Here is a 17,812-nt window from a genome sequence, read left to right on the forward strand (position 1 = left end):
TGTGGTGTTGCAATTAGGATCAGTATTGAACTATTCCATAAATATTTTGTTTGTTTCTAGTTATTTGGCCAAACAAGGAGAGCGTGGACTAATGGTTACTTGCCTTTAGTGCATGAGGTCCCGGGTTCAATTCCCGGTGGTGGAAATTTGCTGGGATATTGTCTGAAATTAATTGGCAACATCTGTAGATTAAATTCAGACTTCCGCTCTCCCCATGGTTCATTTAGAATTGGGTAAATGGATCATGCAAGTACTCCGTCCTTCAGAGGGGACGTTAAGTCATCGGTCCTGTGTACAGAGAGCCATACCGTACATGTATCTTGCAGCAAGTTTCGAAAAGAGTAGGGTGTTAACCCTTGACTGTTCCCAACCCGTCCCGGTGTTCAATTGACCCCAATGGATTATCCAGGGTTGTCAAAACCCAAACAAATCAAATCAAAAAACCATACCTTGCTGTCCAACATGGCTATCTCCTGTTGACTGGCTGTAGAAAGTAGGAATGATTTCATCTGTTCTTTCAGGGTATCGTCCTGAAATTAAGGAAATGAATGGAAAATATAAATAATAATTGAGTTAACTACAAATTTTCAATGATACATAAGGCTGAGATATAGATCCATGTCTCTACATTTGAAGGTAGCATGTAATACCAATTTTTTGAAAGGGGAAAATAAAGTACATTCATATAATATATTGAAAAAGTGAAAGAGCAAAAAAAAAAAAAAAAAAAAAGGATTATAGGCGCTAGTGCCCTAAAAGCAACACATTTTGATGTATAGTAATATTTTTGTGTCATCAGCAGGAACTTGGATGATACATTGTATCTGTATATACAAGGTTTGGGGGTGCGTGCGTATATGTATGTGTGCACGTATCAACGGTAGCATGGGGCAAGGGTATTACTATTATGAACTACAGAACAATGAAACCTCTTATGGGTCATTTGTTATTGGAAATCACTCTCTGCAATATCATTAAATTAAAGTCATATTTAATTGTTTTCAGAACCTTCAAATTCGCAGTAGAAGTGTGAAAAGTAGTACTGTGCATTGATATAATTGGGTAATTCAAATATTGAACTTTTTGCACATCCGATCTGTTGTTTCATCAGATAGGCATATATGTTAAACAAACAAGTAAATTGGGTCCTGAATCCTATCATTTCTATTTACCTTTGCCAATCAAGCAAACTTGTTAAAGATACTCCATTTTTTGTTGTTCATGGGACAAAGGGAAAACCCACTGTGCTGAAAAAGGGTGGAGTAAACTTTTATTTAGATAGCCTCTTTCACACAGTCCAACATGTTGCTGATACGATAAAAAACAAAATCAGATCGGGCTGTTCGACTTAGTGATCCAAGTGAAGTGGGCCAGTTCTTTGTTTGACTATGGTAATAAGGTTAACACCAATACAATTGAAGAGGCTAACTTCTAAAAGAGGATTAAGTAGATTAAAGGGATTAGGGAGCAGCATGGCACAATGGTTAAGGTCTTTGCCTGGGTTCAATTCCCTGCAGGACTAAAAAAAAAGAAAATCCGCTCTCCTTGTGGCTCATCTGGTAACGGTGGGGCAGATGACCCGTGCTGTTATGATAAAAAACAAAATCAGATCGGGCTGTTTGACTTAGCGATCCAAGTGAAATGGGCTAGTTCTATGTTTGACTACTATAAGGTAATAAGGTTAATACCAATACAATACGATAAAAAACAAAATCAGATCGGGCTGTTCGACTTAGTGATCCAAGTGAAGTGGGCCAGTTCTTTGTTTGACTATGGTTTTAAGGTTAACACCAATACAATTGAAGAGGCTAACTTCTAAAAGAGGATTAAGTAGATTGAAGGGATGAGGGAGCAGCATGGCACAATGGTTAAGGTCTTTGCCTGGGTTCAATTCCCCGCAGGACTAAAGTATAAAAAAATCCGCTCTCCTCGTGGCTCATCTGGTAAAGGCGGGGCAGATGACCTGTGCTGTTACGATAAAAAACAAAATCAGATCGGGCTGTTCGACTTAGCGAACCAAGTGAAGTGGGCCAGTTTTATGTTTGACTATGGTAATAAGTAAGGTAAACACCAATACAATTGAAAAGGCTAAGTTCTAAAAGAGGATTAAGGGGATTAGGGAGCAATGTGGCACAATGGTTAAGGTCATTAATTGCCTTTGGTGCGAGAGGTCCCAGGTTCAATTCCATGCAGAACTAAAGAAAGTATCCACTCTCCTCATGGCTCATCTGGTAAAGGTGGGGCAGATGACCCTCTCCTCACAGTCGGTTCCGATCAATGTAAAAACTCACAAAATCATGAAAATGGAGCTAGTGTTAGTACATACAAGGGGGTATCTACACCCTCTGTGCAAGTTAAATAGTGAAATATGTGGTAGAGCACTGAAACTGCAAGGATAAAACCACCTCCTTGCATTGAAACTACATGGCCATAAAAAATCTTCTTTGCCATTTATCTTGAAAAGCACTCAATGTGTCTTTATGCCCTTTTAGAATGTGGATCTTCAATTACGTATGATCACCTCATGTTCACCTGCTACCAAACCAATGCAAACTGAACAAGACTAGAAATGTCCAAGTGATTTGTTAGCAGTCTTTAATTAAGTTCTTCATTTTAATAGGCCCATATATTTGTCCCCTGTTTACCACACTTTGTCTGTCCCCCTGTGATCCATATGCAAATATTGCCATCCTGTCAACCAATGGAATTAACATCTCATGAGGTGATGAACTGATAAAATAGAGCAAGTACACATTGGACTTAGTCTCCGTTCAAGACATGTTTTGGACTTCTGTATTATGAGGAACTTGGATACCAGTTAGCAAAACTTAGCATACTATGTATTATATATACATGAAGCTTAAGTTTGTTTGGGGGTTGAAATACCTGGTTCCCTTCTGTTAATAACTGAACAATTATGTATGAAAATTTTATTTTCTACTGCAGTTCTCAGTCCAACACAACTTCAAAGTGCCTAACATCGAGGACCATGCATACTTGAATCTAAGTTCTAAGTGGTGGACCTATTGTACTTTTTACCATCCGACTGAGAAATGATCTTATTTACACGGCAAATGAGATATGGTCTTATATGATTTTTAGGCTGATAGGAAAAGAGAACCGTGGTCATCCTCAGTTGCTGGGTGTCCTCGGTTATCAAGCTATTGGATTGCTGACCTGCTACTAAAAAGACTTTACTAAGACAAATGCATGTGAAGCACAAGAAATGTTGCATTTTAAGGCTAAAATGGGTCAACTGTGGGCTAAAACTGGGTCACAGAACAATGCACATTACAACTTTTGGTCAATTTTGTCCCGGTATTATGGACAACTCCCCCCTCCCCAGCTTGGCATGCCTTTGGTATGTACTCGTTTGCAGGTCTTTACAAACATAAACACCCCAACATACAAATACATATATATCCACACTGACCATTCCCATCTGACCTTGTCCAAAAGATAAAACCCTCAGTGGTCAATGAGTGTCCTACAATTTAAAATCCTACATAATCCTTCATGGTCCTATATTACAAATCACATAAATCATGAGTTCTAAAAAGTACATTTGTCTGCCCCCATACATAAAGTCTGTGACATAGACTACACATGAATGCAATCAATTGGAGGCCGCTAGTCCTTTCTGACGTAAAACGTACACCATCAATTGACGCAGGTCTTAATAACGTTGACTGAAGCTCATTGTGTTCCTACAAGTTTTATCATTTGTCTCGGGATTTCACCGGGCAAATAGCGCTACAGCATCGGCATCCGTTGCGGCTTTAACCTCATTAGGCTGACGTTCAGCGGATTTACGATCCCCACCAAATATGTGTGAATTACCACGGATATGTTTAATTTGACACTTGGCCGAGATCAATGGATTTGCAGAAATGATGACAAAATAACATCGAGACCCAGTTCTGTCCACTTCAATTTGAAATTGTTTTAGTCACGACGAGCTTACAGGATTTAAACTTTCCTTCTTCCCTAGATGTGGTTAGCGCTGACTCATAATGGTACATATAGGAAAACACCACCGAGTTAATCTTCCACATGATGATGTAACATAATAAAATTATCACCATTCATGATCATTTATGCGACTACAATTCCCCATAGAATGTATTCTTATAATTATAATTTCTTTTGAAAAGTAGCTTAATGTCCTACTTGGCATGGATTTTGAAGGAAATTAAATCTAGATTGAATAATCAAATTTCTAGACAGTTTAATTTCTTAAACTGGTTTGGCTTTATTTGGTAATATGTTTTTGTGGTGTTTTTTTATCATTGATTACTTGACTTGCAAATGACCTTCCAACTTCTAATAATGAAACACAACACGATAGTTATTCTTCATGATGATTGTCTGCTTAAGGGATCTAAAATGAGCGTTTATTGTGTTTCGACAGTATTTTTTAGGACATGAGAGCACCTCAGACCTATCGATTGCATTCTGAATCTGAAGCATGTCTTTCTGATATCAAATAATTTTCATTTTTGAAAATCACAATATATACAAATTTTATGACAAATTATAAAAATTTGATATTTTTTCAAATTTTTGATATATAACAGTCCTCGAAGTAAATTATGTAAATCTAATGACATATTCTTAAAGTGTATGTAGCAGGGAGTAAAAGCCGACGGTCAATTGAAAATTTTGACCTTTCATATTGAAGATATGGATTTTTCCCAAAAAAAACTATTTTTTTTTTGGTGTTTTGAGAAAAAAAATCCATATCTTCAATACTGAAAGGTCAAAATTTTCAATTGATCGTCAGCTTTTCATCCCACCTACATACACTTTAAGTATAAATCATCAGATTTATAAAGTTTACTTCAAGCACTGTTAAATATCAATTTTAATGATTTGCCATAAAATGTGTATTAAATTGCTAATTTCAAAAATCTAAATTATTTGATATCAGAATGACTTTCTTCGTATTCAGAATGCAATTCGATATGTCTGATGTGCTCTAATGTCCCAAAATAAATACTGTCCAAACGTTCATACCCCAGCCCTTAAGGAACTTTGCAAAATTACAAGAGAGGCTCTGCTGTGTCATCCAATATACATTCAAACAAGTGTTCAACATACCTACAGATGAAATCAGGAACCTGGACAAATAATTAGGGCTGATGACTTATGGAGCAAAGCAATTTTAAATTGAGTTTTTCTATATTCAAAACCTTCTGTCTCTTGCCATATACCTCTTAGAATTTGAAGCACATATCGTCACCTTCATTCCCTAGTGGCATAAGCAGACATGCCAACTTTGAAATCCAGATTCCCGTACTCAGAAGAACAAAAATCCGTATTTTGCACCCAAAAACCGTATTTTATAAATATGTACCTTTGCATACCTGCCAACCCCAGAAACCCCAAAAGTAGAACACATAATTGCGAGGGAGCACTTGTGCGAACCGAGAGCACGTAATAGCCAGGGGCCCACCTCACAAATTTGCAATGAAATTTGGCAATACCTAAGAACCATTCCATCAAAGTAATAAATCAATACAGAAAGATGCTTCCTTTACGAGTTATCACTCATTGAAAGTGCTACTTTGCTATACTTTACATAGAAAGCGGCCATCTTAAAGTCGTCATATTTCCTTAATTACATGACTGATCAAGCTGATTTTCGAATATGTGATGCACGGTTGAAAATAAATTATTAAAAGATTTGGTGACCTCAGTCGACCTTTGACCATCTATGTGACCTTTGACCTCACGGAATTGGATAAAGTATGTAGACCAAACAAATTGATATATTTCTGGAAACATTGGGTTTTGTTACTTCTAATGTTGTTAGAAGCATGCTTTGTTAAAACTTTCCAGAAAATAATTGATCATCATCATCATCATTATAGTATCAGTCGGTAGGCCTGCCTAACATCATCCTAACATGCTGTACTGGGTATAGCAGTTGTCTATGTATGGTTAAAGAAAAATATTGAAATATTACAAATATTAATGTGCCACTGAGTGCACCATTGAGAAAACAAACTCGGAAAGCATCTTGCAGGCTTATTTTGACCTAAATAGTTAACTAAATATCTCCAGAAGACATAGCATGTGTAGCAGTTAGATGAAGATGCTTAAAATAAAAAATATTAATGTGCATGAAAAATATGCAAGTCAGGAGAAAATAATTTCAAAAATTCTTGTAGGCCTATAAATATTTCTTTAATGTGCATGCATCGTGCGAAAGTCGGAAGTAAAAGGAGGTCGGAAACCTTCTTGTAGGCTTATTCTTTTGCACCAATAGAGCTAAATAGTTAACTAAATACCTTCAGAAGACATAGCATTTAAGGTGGTTACTAAAACTATTAATGTGCATGAACAATCTGCAAGCCAGAAGAAAATTATTTCGGAAACCATCTTGTAGGCCTATTAAATATGTCTTTAATGTGCATGCATGGTGCGAAAGTCGGAAGTAAAAGGAGGTCGGAAACCTTCTTATGTGCTTATTCTTTTGCACCAAAGGAGCTAAATAGTTAACTAAATACCTTCAGAAGACATAGCATTAGATGGTTAATAAAAAATATTAATGTGCATGAAAAATCTGCAAGTCAGAAGAAAATTATTTTGGAAAGCATCTTGTAGGCCTTATTAAATATTTCTTTAATGTGCATGCATGGTGCGAAAGTCGGAAGTAAAAGGAGGTCGGAAACCTTCTTATATGCTTATTCGTTTGCACCAAAGGAGCTAAATAGTTAACTAAATACCTTCAGAAGACATAGCATTAGATGGTTAATAAAAAATATTAATGTGCATGAAAAATCTGCAAGTCAGAAGAAAATTATTTTGGAAAGCATCTTGTAGGCCTTATTAAATATTTCTTTAATGTGCATGCATGGAAAGTGCGAAAGTCGGAAGTAAAAGGAGGTCGGAAACCTTCTTATATGCTTATTCGTTTGCACCAAAGGAGCTAAATAGTTAACTAAATACCTTCAGAAGACGTAGCATTAGGTGGTTAATAAAAAATAATAATGTGCATGAAAAATCTGCAAGTCAGAAGAAAATTATTTCGTAAAGCATCTTGTAGGTCTATTTAAAAATAATTATTTTTAATGTGCATGCATCATGGAAAGTCAAGAGAATAACGATGTAGGCAACCACTTTAACAGACCAAGAAAGTGGTCAAATGATACCAGTAATTCAGTCGGTAGTCTAATCTTGCAGCTGTTTATCTTTTTAAGACACAACATTTTATTATTTTGGTCAAAATTCTGGAATTCCGTTTTTTTTTTGGGTTGACCGTACTACCGTATTTTTCACGTTTTACCGTACAAAATACGGTGAAACCGTACTAGTTGGCATGTCTGCATAAGGTGACATTACGCTACTATGGAATAAAAAGTAAATTAGCAATGGCAAATTCAGTAGTACTGGTAAATGCACAAGCGACTGCCTTGCAATTGACAGCCCTTAAGCACCAGCATGATTTTCGCTGGTATGATAAGGTAGAGTCATGCACTCATGCTGGACCCAGGGTTGCCAAAAACTTTCAGGCCAAATCGCGGGTCAAATAATTGAAAAGTCACCCAATTTTTCTCTTAACCATTGGTTTGTATGAAGGAGGAAACTGTCGGAAGTTGCGGGAGCCAACGTTGAAAAGTCACCTATTTTTTTTCTTTAAAACCACTGGTTTCTATGGAACAGGAATTTTGTCAAACGTTGTGGGGAAAATCTTTATAGAACATTTCTTACTAATCTCTACACAAATGTTGACCTTTCTCTCTTTACTATTTTGCTATGCACAAACTAACTGCAAATTTCACCAACATAAATAACTCATGATTAAGACTGAATAATTTCAGACCTAGGGAATGCAAATGTGCTAATTACGACACAAATGTACTTGCGGGAACGATGTATATCAAATCAAAATCCAAAACTCCTTTAAAATGTGTTATGAAATCATGGTGATCTTGTTTGTTACATGGTTTAATTACACTGAACTCAACACCAAAGTCACCATGAAGCGTGGAATTGGGTATTTTTCTTCCAGTATTGCTTGACCAATCATTAAGAGCCCCATACCTGCATTCAACAACAATGGATGTTCCATTCAATGCTCAAACTCATTTCCGCTTGTGATCATTCCAGTAATTCAAGCATTACATCTCAAGTTCATCCGAATTTACGTACAGGAAAAAGTACATTTCCCTGACGTCAGATTGAAATCCAAATTCTTTGACGTAAGAGCATGTTACGGAATTGCGTTGTTTTACAAATGATGATACGCGCAGAAGTCCACCTGAACAGGTGAATTTACTGACGAGTGCTGAATGGTCTGACTAATAACACATTTCAACAAACAAATACATTATGTTTAATCCATCGTTGGGGTTACAAGGAAGAGTTAACAATTGTTACCTTTCTTTAAAAATCATACAAATTGGGCTATTCCATTTAAAATCCACACTACCCCTGTGGAAGATTTAGCTAAAGTCTTCAACAGAGGGAGTATGAGTTTTGAATAGAATAGACAATTAGGTAACTTCCATTTCAAATACTCACTCCAGTTGTGGAAAATAAAGGTAAAGCCATAACACAGGGGGAGTATGGGTTTCAAAATGATTAACCCTGACCAATTACATTTGAAAAACATGCTCCCTCTCCAGAAGATATTTCCAAAATCTTCCACAGGGGTAGTGTGGATTTCAACTGGAATAGCCCAATCAGAGTTGCTAACGTTCACATCAAGCATTTGTTAACAAAACATTGACCATACCTGCCAATATTGAGAAGTCAAAAATTGGGACACCACGCCCAGTCTAGTCAACCACATCATGATAGCGGTGATTTGCTGGGGCAGCCTTGTAAAAATTCTTTGAGTGAGTATTTTTAAGACCCAAAAGAGGTTATTTGACAGCAATAAACATATATTTGTAGTTGTTTTATGACAAAATTTTAAGTATAATTGCTCAAGAATTTGATCATATGAATGACATATTTATGTCATCTCCAATGTCCATAAATCTTGTAATTCATAATTTTTTCCTGTTCACTGATGCAGGAAAGCAACCCCCCCCCCCAAAAAAAAGTTAAAAAAAACCAGGGATATTCCTAATCAAATCTGGATAAATTGTGTCAAAAACAGGTGGGAAAGAAGAAGGTAATTTTTCCCTACATCAATACAGATAATGTTTATACACTTAAACAGCAAATGCAACTTCACCCCTATTGTCATGTGCATGAGTTCATCATTGAAATCCATGTTTTTGATTATGTTTACAAGTGTGGCTGAAAATGAAACCGATGACAACCTCTGTGCATTCAAATTTCAATTGTACCATGAATAAAGGTGGTGTCGCCCTCTATCAAAGTTAGCTTAGTAAACCCACGTGCCCTGTGCCGTGAAACCAAGCATATCGGGCACGCTGATAGAGTTGTCTATTTTCCATGACAGCTTGAAACGCGTCCAATACAGCCCAATGGAAGTAGATTACAAAAAGGTCAAACTGTCGTTTATGAATGGCTAAGTGGGTCATACTCAATCATGTTACCTGTATTTAGCACCACGACCGTAACAATTAAAATTCCACCACCTATTCTTTGCAAAGTCGGTTGTGATCATAACAAGATAACAATATATTTGTATACTAAGAAACACACTTTTTGTATGCCAGAAAAATATTGGGGGTATTTATAGGGATAATATCATAAAAGGTGCCATGGGGCATGATTTAGAGGAATGACAAACTTGTGAACTGCATGATAATCTTGTCATTCTCATGACCTAATTACCGATTTGTAACAAGTTATGGGACCATTGATACATTTACAATATTTAGGGTGCAAAATGGTAGATATTTGGGTCATTGTTAATCGCAATTTGATGACGTACATCTTCCAGCGATTTAACCTATTTACTATTTACTTTTTGTATGTGGGTAAATGATACCACCATTTGTGTTTTAACGACAGTGGATGAGGGCTGGTGTCAGCATATACAAATTTACTATACGGCCAAAAATAGTCATGAAGGTGTTGAAAAACTTCTTTTTGTTTTTGGCAGAAAATCATACCTTCATATCTCCTCTTTAGAACCATAATTTGTTCTTCATGAAATCCATGTTAAGGGGGTACTACACCCCTGGCCAATTTTGTGCCTATTTTTTCATTTTTCTCAAAAATTATAGCACATTGGTGACAAGTAAGATACGTATATTATCGGGGCAAGGACTACAACTACTGTACTGAAAATTTAGCAACTCAAAGCAAGTAGTTTGTTGATTATTATTGATCAAATATTGGTTTTCCCTCATTTTTGACTGTAACTCCACAACTGTTGTCTGTGCTGAAATAAAATTTCTGGTGCAGTAGTTGTAGTCCTTGCCCCTATAATATACATATCTTACTTGTCCCAAAAAATAGACACACAATTGGGCAGGGGTGTAGTACCTTCTTAACATGTTCAAAAAAGCAATTTTTAAAAATATATATAATTAAAATTAATGTGCTTCAACTCTAAAGGCTTGTTTATCTGTATCCTGTATTTCACGAAGTCCAAATTTCATGAGACCTTTGACGGATCATAACTTTGCAACCATAAATCTGACAGAGATGGTTGAGGTATCATCTAATCCATATTTGTATTAGTGTTTTATATGAAAATGCAAAAATCTCAAGTAACAAAATTTATGATGTGTGCCTCATTAACTCCATTGGGTCACAAATACATTCAAAGTGAATCAGTTTGGTCCACTTATTACTTAATAAACTTTTCCAAAGAACAATGACATCAAATAACATAGATTATGATAAAAAGGTAAAGGTAAAGGAGTCGATCCTGTATAAACAGTGATCGGAGTGCCCATCTCTCTTTCATTGGCGATTGGGCCAGACTCCTCCATGTAATGTTGCTATAGGGGATCGCTATACCTCCTCTACAGCGAGTCTGTTACCTTCCTAGCATTTAAGAATGCCGGTACCCATTTAAACACCTGGGTGGAGAGGAGTAATCGAGATAAAGTGCCTTACTCAAGGGCACAACACGATGGCGTCGCCGGGCTCGAACCGCAACCTTTCGATTATGAGTCAGTGCCCGTTCCGCTAGGCCACCGTGCTCCCTTTATTATGATAAGCTGCACCTTAATTAGTCCAATTAGTTTCTGCTGGCTGAATGATAAAAAATACCCACTTCTGCATAGATTCTGTTGTAAATTTGAAACATTGATAACAAAATGGTTCAAGTCAAAATTATACTTCCAAAGGTTTTCTGTCCAAAAGGTGCATGTTGCTGAAAGATTTTTTCTTCTAAATACCAATTTTTCTGATTTAGGTTTAGAAGCTCCACTTGGCAAAAAGAAAATATGGTCAGATTATCACCCCTGTGGTTATTCCAAACCATCTGGAAAGCATATTGCTAAGTTTTGAAGAATTTCTTCACTTTTCACATTATTATTTCTTTTTTAAATTGGGCAAACTATTCAGTGTTCATACACTGATCTCCCCTGGTGCACAGGGCAAGGTTCCAAGTCCTTGTCATCTGCTGCATTTTCATCACATTTCAAATGTACTAATGGAGAGGTGATAACTGTGTTAGTTACTTCCACCAGGGATCGAACTTGGGACCTCTTGCACCAAAGGTCAATTTGCTGATTGTTATTCTACATAACCACTTGATAGGGTAATACATGCATCATAGTCTATAGACTGGAGGTCTTCTTAACAGGGCTGCTATAAGATAAGTATATTAAGTCTGCACAAAAAGTAACACAGCTGTTATAAATACGCCTATAGCTTCAGAACTAATACTTGTTTTTACATTGTTTCAGCATAGAGAGAAGGATGATTTATTTACGCGCATCTTGATACCCCATTTGTCAAATGTCGTTCAATATTAACAACACAGTAGTGCTTTTAAATAAAAATATTTAAAAGTTGCATTTTACAGTGATGAATGGTTATTATGCCAGCACTGTAGCATGTAAAGCCCGTCATTATCTTGGCGCCGACTTCAAATCAATACTTAAAGCTGTAACAATTTGGATATCTTTCTTTCAAAACACTCATGTATTGTTAATATTGAACAAAATTGGACAAATTTGGGTATCAAAATGCGCGTAAATAAATCATCCTTTTTTATATTGAAATATTGTGAAAACAATTATTAGTTCTGAAGCTATATGCATATATAACAGCTGCGTTACTTTTTGTGCAGACTTTATATAAACCTGTCAAGCTTTTGTTATGATTAGCTTGAACTTGCTGACAAACCCATCAGGAGGATTAATCCTAATCTGATGATTTATACTTAAAGTGTATGTAGGTGGGATGAAAAGCCGGACGATCAATTGAAAATTTTGACCTTCAGTATTGGAGATATGGATTTTTTCCCAAAACACCAAAAAAATTAGGTCTTTTTGGGAAAAAAATCCATATCTTCAATATGAAAGGTCAAAATTTTCAATTGATTGTCGGCTTTTCCTACCAGATACATACACTTTAAGACTATATCATTAGATTTATATAATTTACTTCGAGGACTGTTATATATCAAAAATTTGAAAAATATCAAATTTTTATAATTTGTCATAAAATTTGTATTATATTGTGATTTTCAAAAAAGAAAATTATTTGATATCAGAAAGACATGCTTCGTATTCAGAATGCAATTCGATAGGTCCGAGGTGCTCTCATGTCCCACAAAAATACTGTCGAAATGCAATAAACGCTCATTCTAGATCCCTTAAGAGTGATCAAATCTGGTCTATATTGCTTGTGTTAAAGAAAATTTACAACGTATAGGACTTTTTAATAATTTGTGATGCTTCTGACGAGATGTCACAAGACAATAACAAAATATAAATATTAATCCGTGATGTTATAAGGCCCGCCAATTACGAGCTGATCAAACTATACATTAAAGGTGCATTTCATGATCCACAGCCTCATCCCCCCACTTAACTATTAGTTGAGATTTTTATATCACTGGAAACCTGTGGAAAAAATTTTCTTGCAGAGTAATTCGTTTAGCTAAAATATTGTCAAATTTGAATTACGTTCTTGTATACCAGAACAAAATTAAAACAGTGGCATATGGAGAAGTGTAATACATAATCAAGCATAACTCCCACACAAAATCAGAATCAACTGATATTTTGGGAATAAGCTTTTTTGTAGATATCTACTGAAAAATGTCATAAGATACTAGGATCACGAAATACTCCTTTAATAAACTAATGTACCCCACAAAATACATGCCTTCAGGTGCGGTATTTGTGACAAAACCCAAGATTTGTAATAAAACGACATGTCCCGTCTTATTCTCACAGTCAAAATATTAGTCAAACGTGTACGGCGTACACGTTCGACTAATATTTCGTACACTGTACGCTTGACCTAGCGTACACACAATGTTCATAACAATCATGCACTGTGCGTACATGATGGTCACAATGCATTAAAGGACAGACTTCAGCATGACCGGCAGAGTGACACACATTGCCGACATTGGTGCTGGACTTTTCATTGCTTTACCTCAGTTGTTTGGCTCAAAATTAAAAGGAGACATATCTGACAGCAAAAGTAACATTTTGTTTGAAAAAAAAATACAAATCTGTTTTTATGGAAACATCACAATATGGCTTTAATAGAAGCTTCTGCAATAATTTTACCCATGGAATTAACTTACCACTTCTACATCAATGTCATAGCATGCCGTCTTCTTCTGCTCAGCTGTATCCACCGTAATCACGTGGTGAATAACAATGGGATCTGGGGCGTGAAGCAGAGGGTGTAACCGCTGTGGGATTTCGGAAAATTTCATGCGCACTACTTCGAATATCTGAAATGAATAGAAATCATATCAAAACATATTTGTTAGTGCACTGAAACATAATTGAGACAGAACTAATTGAAAATTCATGCCAATCATATGGAAAATGAAAATAATTAACTTTTTTTTGTTCAAAAGCCAAAACATTTGTGCTAGATAAGCAAGTTGATAACTATGTTCTGGTTAACCCAGTTTGGCTTGAAGCATGAATGGATGCCATATTATTCACTCTTGAAAAGTTTTGCCCACACATAATTCAATGCTGTGGTTACTGGGCATTGTGCTCCATTACCAGCACTGCACTAATAAACCACTAAAACAATACATATGGGAATTTTTTCATTCAAATGAATGTTGCATGTATTTGTTGTGGTGTGCATATTAACCTTTACACCCTGAGGGGAGGGGTTGATCAGAGGGGTCCTATGTGTTGCCTGTCAATGCCCGCTGAAGGAGGATTCACCCAACCTGTAGTATTTTGTAACATTCAGGGCAGTTAGGGTTAATATGGCTAAAACTGTCAAGAACTACGAAAAGGTTAGTGCAGGAGATAAAACTTCAGAAATCAGGGGGTGGTTATGGATTGCTAAGGAGACTTACTTTCTGGACCAAGAATCTCAAAATGGGGAAAATTCTATTGCCTCATTAAACTGTATGGTGTTTCCCCTAAAACTATCCCTAGTTAAGTGGTGTGTGGTGGGATATAAATCATTTTATGGTAATTATAGCTTTCTGCTGAATGATAATTTATTAACAAAATATTTTTGCCATTACTCAACCAACCCTAAAAAAGTTTACTTTTAAAATATTAAATTAGGGGGTGGGGAGGACCCTATTCTTCCATCCGACTGCAAGGGGGGGGGGGGGCCACACATTTATTTATATTTCAAAATTTGTTTCTCCATGTCCCTTACTAGTAAATTGGCTTTTCTATTAGAAATCCATACACCCCCTATGGAAAACATGACTTTAATCTCTCACACAGGGGATGTAGATTTCAAATGGAGTCACTCATTCAGGCAATCCCATTTGAAACTCCCACTCCCTATGTGGAAGATTAAGGTCATGTCTTCCATAGGGGGTATATGGATTTCAACTGGAACAAGAAAACAAGACAGTAAAAGGAAACTCACTCACTGACTGACCCTCATATTTTTTCATCGGTATCAGTGACCAACTTTTTTTAAAACTCCCTGTTTGTTAGCACCCTAGTGCTGCACCACCTTCATTGTTATCTAACGCCTGTTTACATGATCCACTTTCCCACTACTATACTGGTGCCAGCTCTGTGTAAACTCTCAAGAGTTATAAAAAAACTTTTGATCAATTACTTGGCTACTTTTGTCTTCTTTTTTTTTTCAAACTTGATTGAACAAACTGCAAAGTGTTTTTGTGTGGTTGACCATACAGTACATTACCCAAATAAATATTGTTTTTTTCTGCACTAGAGATAATGCTGTTATTGGGTTGGAATAATTTATGACACTATTTCATACAAAATAACTATTGTTCGCTTTAGCCCTCTTGTTGGGATTGTGAATCTATCTTTATTGTTGCCATGTCTGCTTCTCACCATCAAACCCAAACCACACCCATCCTTGAAATTGGAGATGAAGATGAAAGAATGTGGATTCCAAAAGCATGTTCGGCTGGGGGACCTGGGGGCATAGTGTCCCCTCAGAAGCCCTCACTGTATACAAGTTCCTAGATTATAGATAATCCATATCCCACCCAACCCCACCTAATAACTAATAATACATCACCGAGCATACCGGGCAAATGTCTGGGAAATTATTTATCTTTGCCCCTCCATATACGCCACTGGTGGATTCTACAGAACAATGCCTTGCAAAAACAAATAGTTAGAGAATAAAAGATGGGTTGGCCAATATTTTGTCCATTATGACACCATATTGGATAGGCAAAAGACAAAAAATTCTATCTTTTATTCTCATTCTTATTCAGTTAAAGCGTAATTTTTATAAGTAAAACTGGTTTTTTTTTCAAGCAAATATAAAGTTACTTTTGTGAGGACATCCCCCTTGTTTTAAATGAATGAAACCGTCACAAACATCTAAGCCGCTGAACTGCGTTCTTAGTTTGCGCATGTGTATCACACGAACACATTATCGCGCGATCATTGAGGATCAACAAGCGTGCTACCATTGCGTGGCACTGCGTGTACACTGTATATCATTATCGTGTCATGTGTAGCTGAAAACCAATCAAATTGTGTGTATTCTTGACAAGACACACCTACTAAATAAGAATGGTCAATAAGTGCAACATGTGAATTCCTTTGCAGCCTATGCCATAAGCAATTTGTGCTACTTGCCACATAATTATTTCAGTGAATTTTGATAAACATAATAATCAAAGCTTAACAAAACCATTGACCTGGACAATATTACCAGTTTTCATCAAAATAAGTAAAATAGTGTGAAAAGACAACATTGTAATCCTTTAAAAAAAAAGAACATAAAAAACATAACAGACAAACCCACAAAATATATGATTCCAGTGTATATACAATCTGATCATTTGCTTTAACCATTTAAAAATATGTGACACCTTCAAGGGAAAGAAGTCTCATGTTGAAAAATAATATTCAATTTGAAGTTTATAGCATCAGTTACCATCCCTTCAAATATGTGACACGATCTGCTCCATGGGGACCAAAGGAGGCATTTTTGAAAATTGAGTTACTATAATTATTACCTTGTAGTAACATTAGGCTATCATATCTAGTGAAAACACCAAAGGTCTATCATACTTGGTTTTAAAGTTATGAGGTTTTGTGATGTGTATTTTCTTACATGTTTTATTGTTTTTTACTCCATATTTTTACCTTTATCTCAGTTTCAAACATACCGCCTTTGGCCCCCATGGACCAGATCATGTCACATATGCTCATTTTGATGCAAACCCCTATGAAAACTGACCTTCTGGTTATCAAGGTGTAGTCAATGTCTCACATTTGCGGAAAACAATACAAAACAAAAGAATTAGACCACTATTTTTTGGCCAGTAACTCGCAATCAATGGCAGCGACATTCCCCTTGGTTGCATCACACATGTGTCAAGTACGGGCAATTTAACTCCATTATATTGTTATAATTGTTGCGAGAACTAGTTCCTTTCATAATATTAATGCAGTCATTTGTAAGTAAGCAACAATAGAGATTCCATTGCTGCGGAGTGCCATTAGGAAATGACGACAGCGAAACGTGCCTTTGCGACGAGCACGTTCACAATAAGATAGTGCTGTCATGTGAGTGAAACAGTAAAAATAATGTTTAAATCCAATAGCTGCCATTTGCTGTCATGTGAGTGAAACAGTAAAAATAATGTTTGAATCCAATAGCTGCCACTTGCTGCTGCAGCTTGCATATACATGTAATGTTTATGGACTGTATGCGCAAACATGGTTTTAGTTTGACTGTGTCTAGCTCTAGACTTAGTGTAACTCAAGGTAAACCTACACTACACGATTCCCATTGGGGCCCTGCACAGGTACACCATCGCCAAGGTACTTGGGTGGTGCAGTACCAGTGTAGCACCAGTGCAGTACCACTGTTGGTGGGTCCTGTGCAGTAGCAGCATTAGTACTGTGTAGGTACTCTGTGCGTACCAGGGTACCTTGGCGATGGCATACCTGTACGTGCAAGTGGCCCCAATAGGAATCTTGCAGTGTACGTCTAACTTTACACACAGTCTAAGGATGTTTAAATAGACACAGACTTAAAGTTAAACATGTTTTTTGTATAATGACCTAGTTTTAGTTTTAGTGGCAGGAAGTTCAACTGTTTGTGGATCCATAACCAATTGCAAGCTAGTCTACATTGTGATCCCTTTTTTGAAATTTGTATTCTGATATAAAATCTCTTACAATGAAAACACATTCACAAGGAGAACCACTCTCAATCAAAAACCGTGATGAACTAGTAATGTGGGGGATATGTTGTATTAATTTAGCAGAAGTACACAGCTGGGTTGAATTGTAGTTCAAAAAGGAAC

The 17,812-nt window shown here is 36.4% G+C and overlaps 1 protein-coding gene across 5 annotated transcripts in view; it reads right to left on the reverse strand.

Annotated features, from left to right (window-relative positions):
• LOC140150501 (SWI/SNF-related matrix-associated actin-dependent regulator of chromatin subfamily D member 1-like) overlaps positions 1 to 17,812 on the reverse strand; it is a 256,208-nt gene that overhangs the window by 11,595 nt on the left and 226,801 nt on the right. For all 5 annotated transcript variants that reach the window (XM_072172526.1, XM_072172525.1, XM_072172528.1 and 2 more), the window contains 2 exons: positions 13,652 to 13,804; positions 450 to 530 (listed from right to left, as the gene is read on the reverse strand). In XM_072172526.1, the coding sequence (XP_072028627.1) occupies positions 450 to 530; positions 13,652 to 13,804 (234 nt within the window). The remainder of the gene's footprint in view (positions 1 to 449; positions 531 to 13,651; positions 13,805 to 17,812) is intronic.

The sequence above is a fragment of the Amphiura filiformis genome, chromosome 4, assembly GCF_039555335.1.
Source record: "Amphiura filiformis chromosome 4, Afil_fr2py, whole genome shotgun sequence".
NCBI classification, from domain to species: Eukaryota; Metazoa; Echinodermata; class Ophiuroidea; order Amphilepidida; family Amphiuridae; genus Amphiura; species Amphiura filiformis.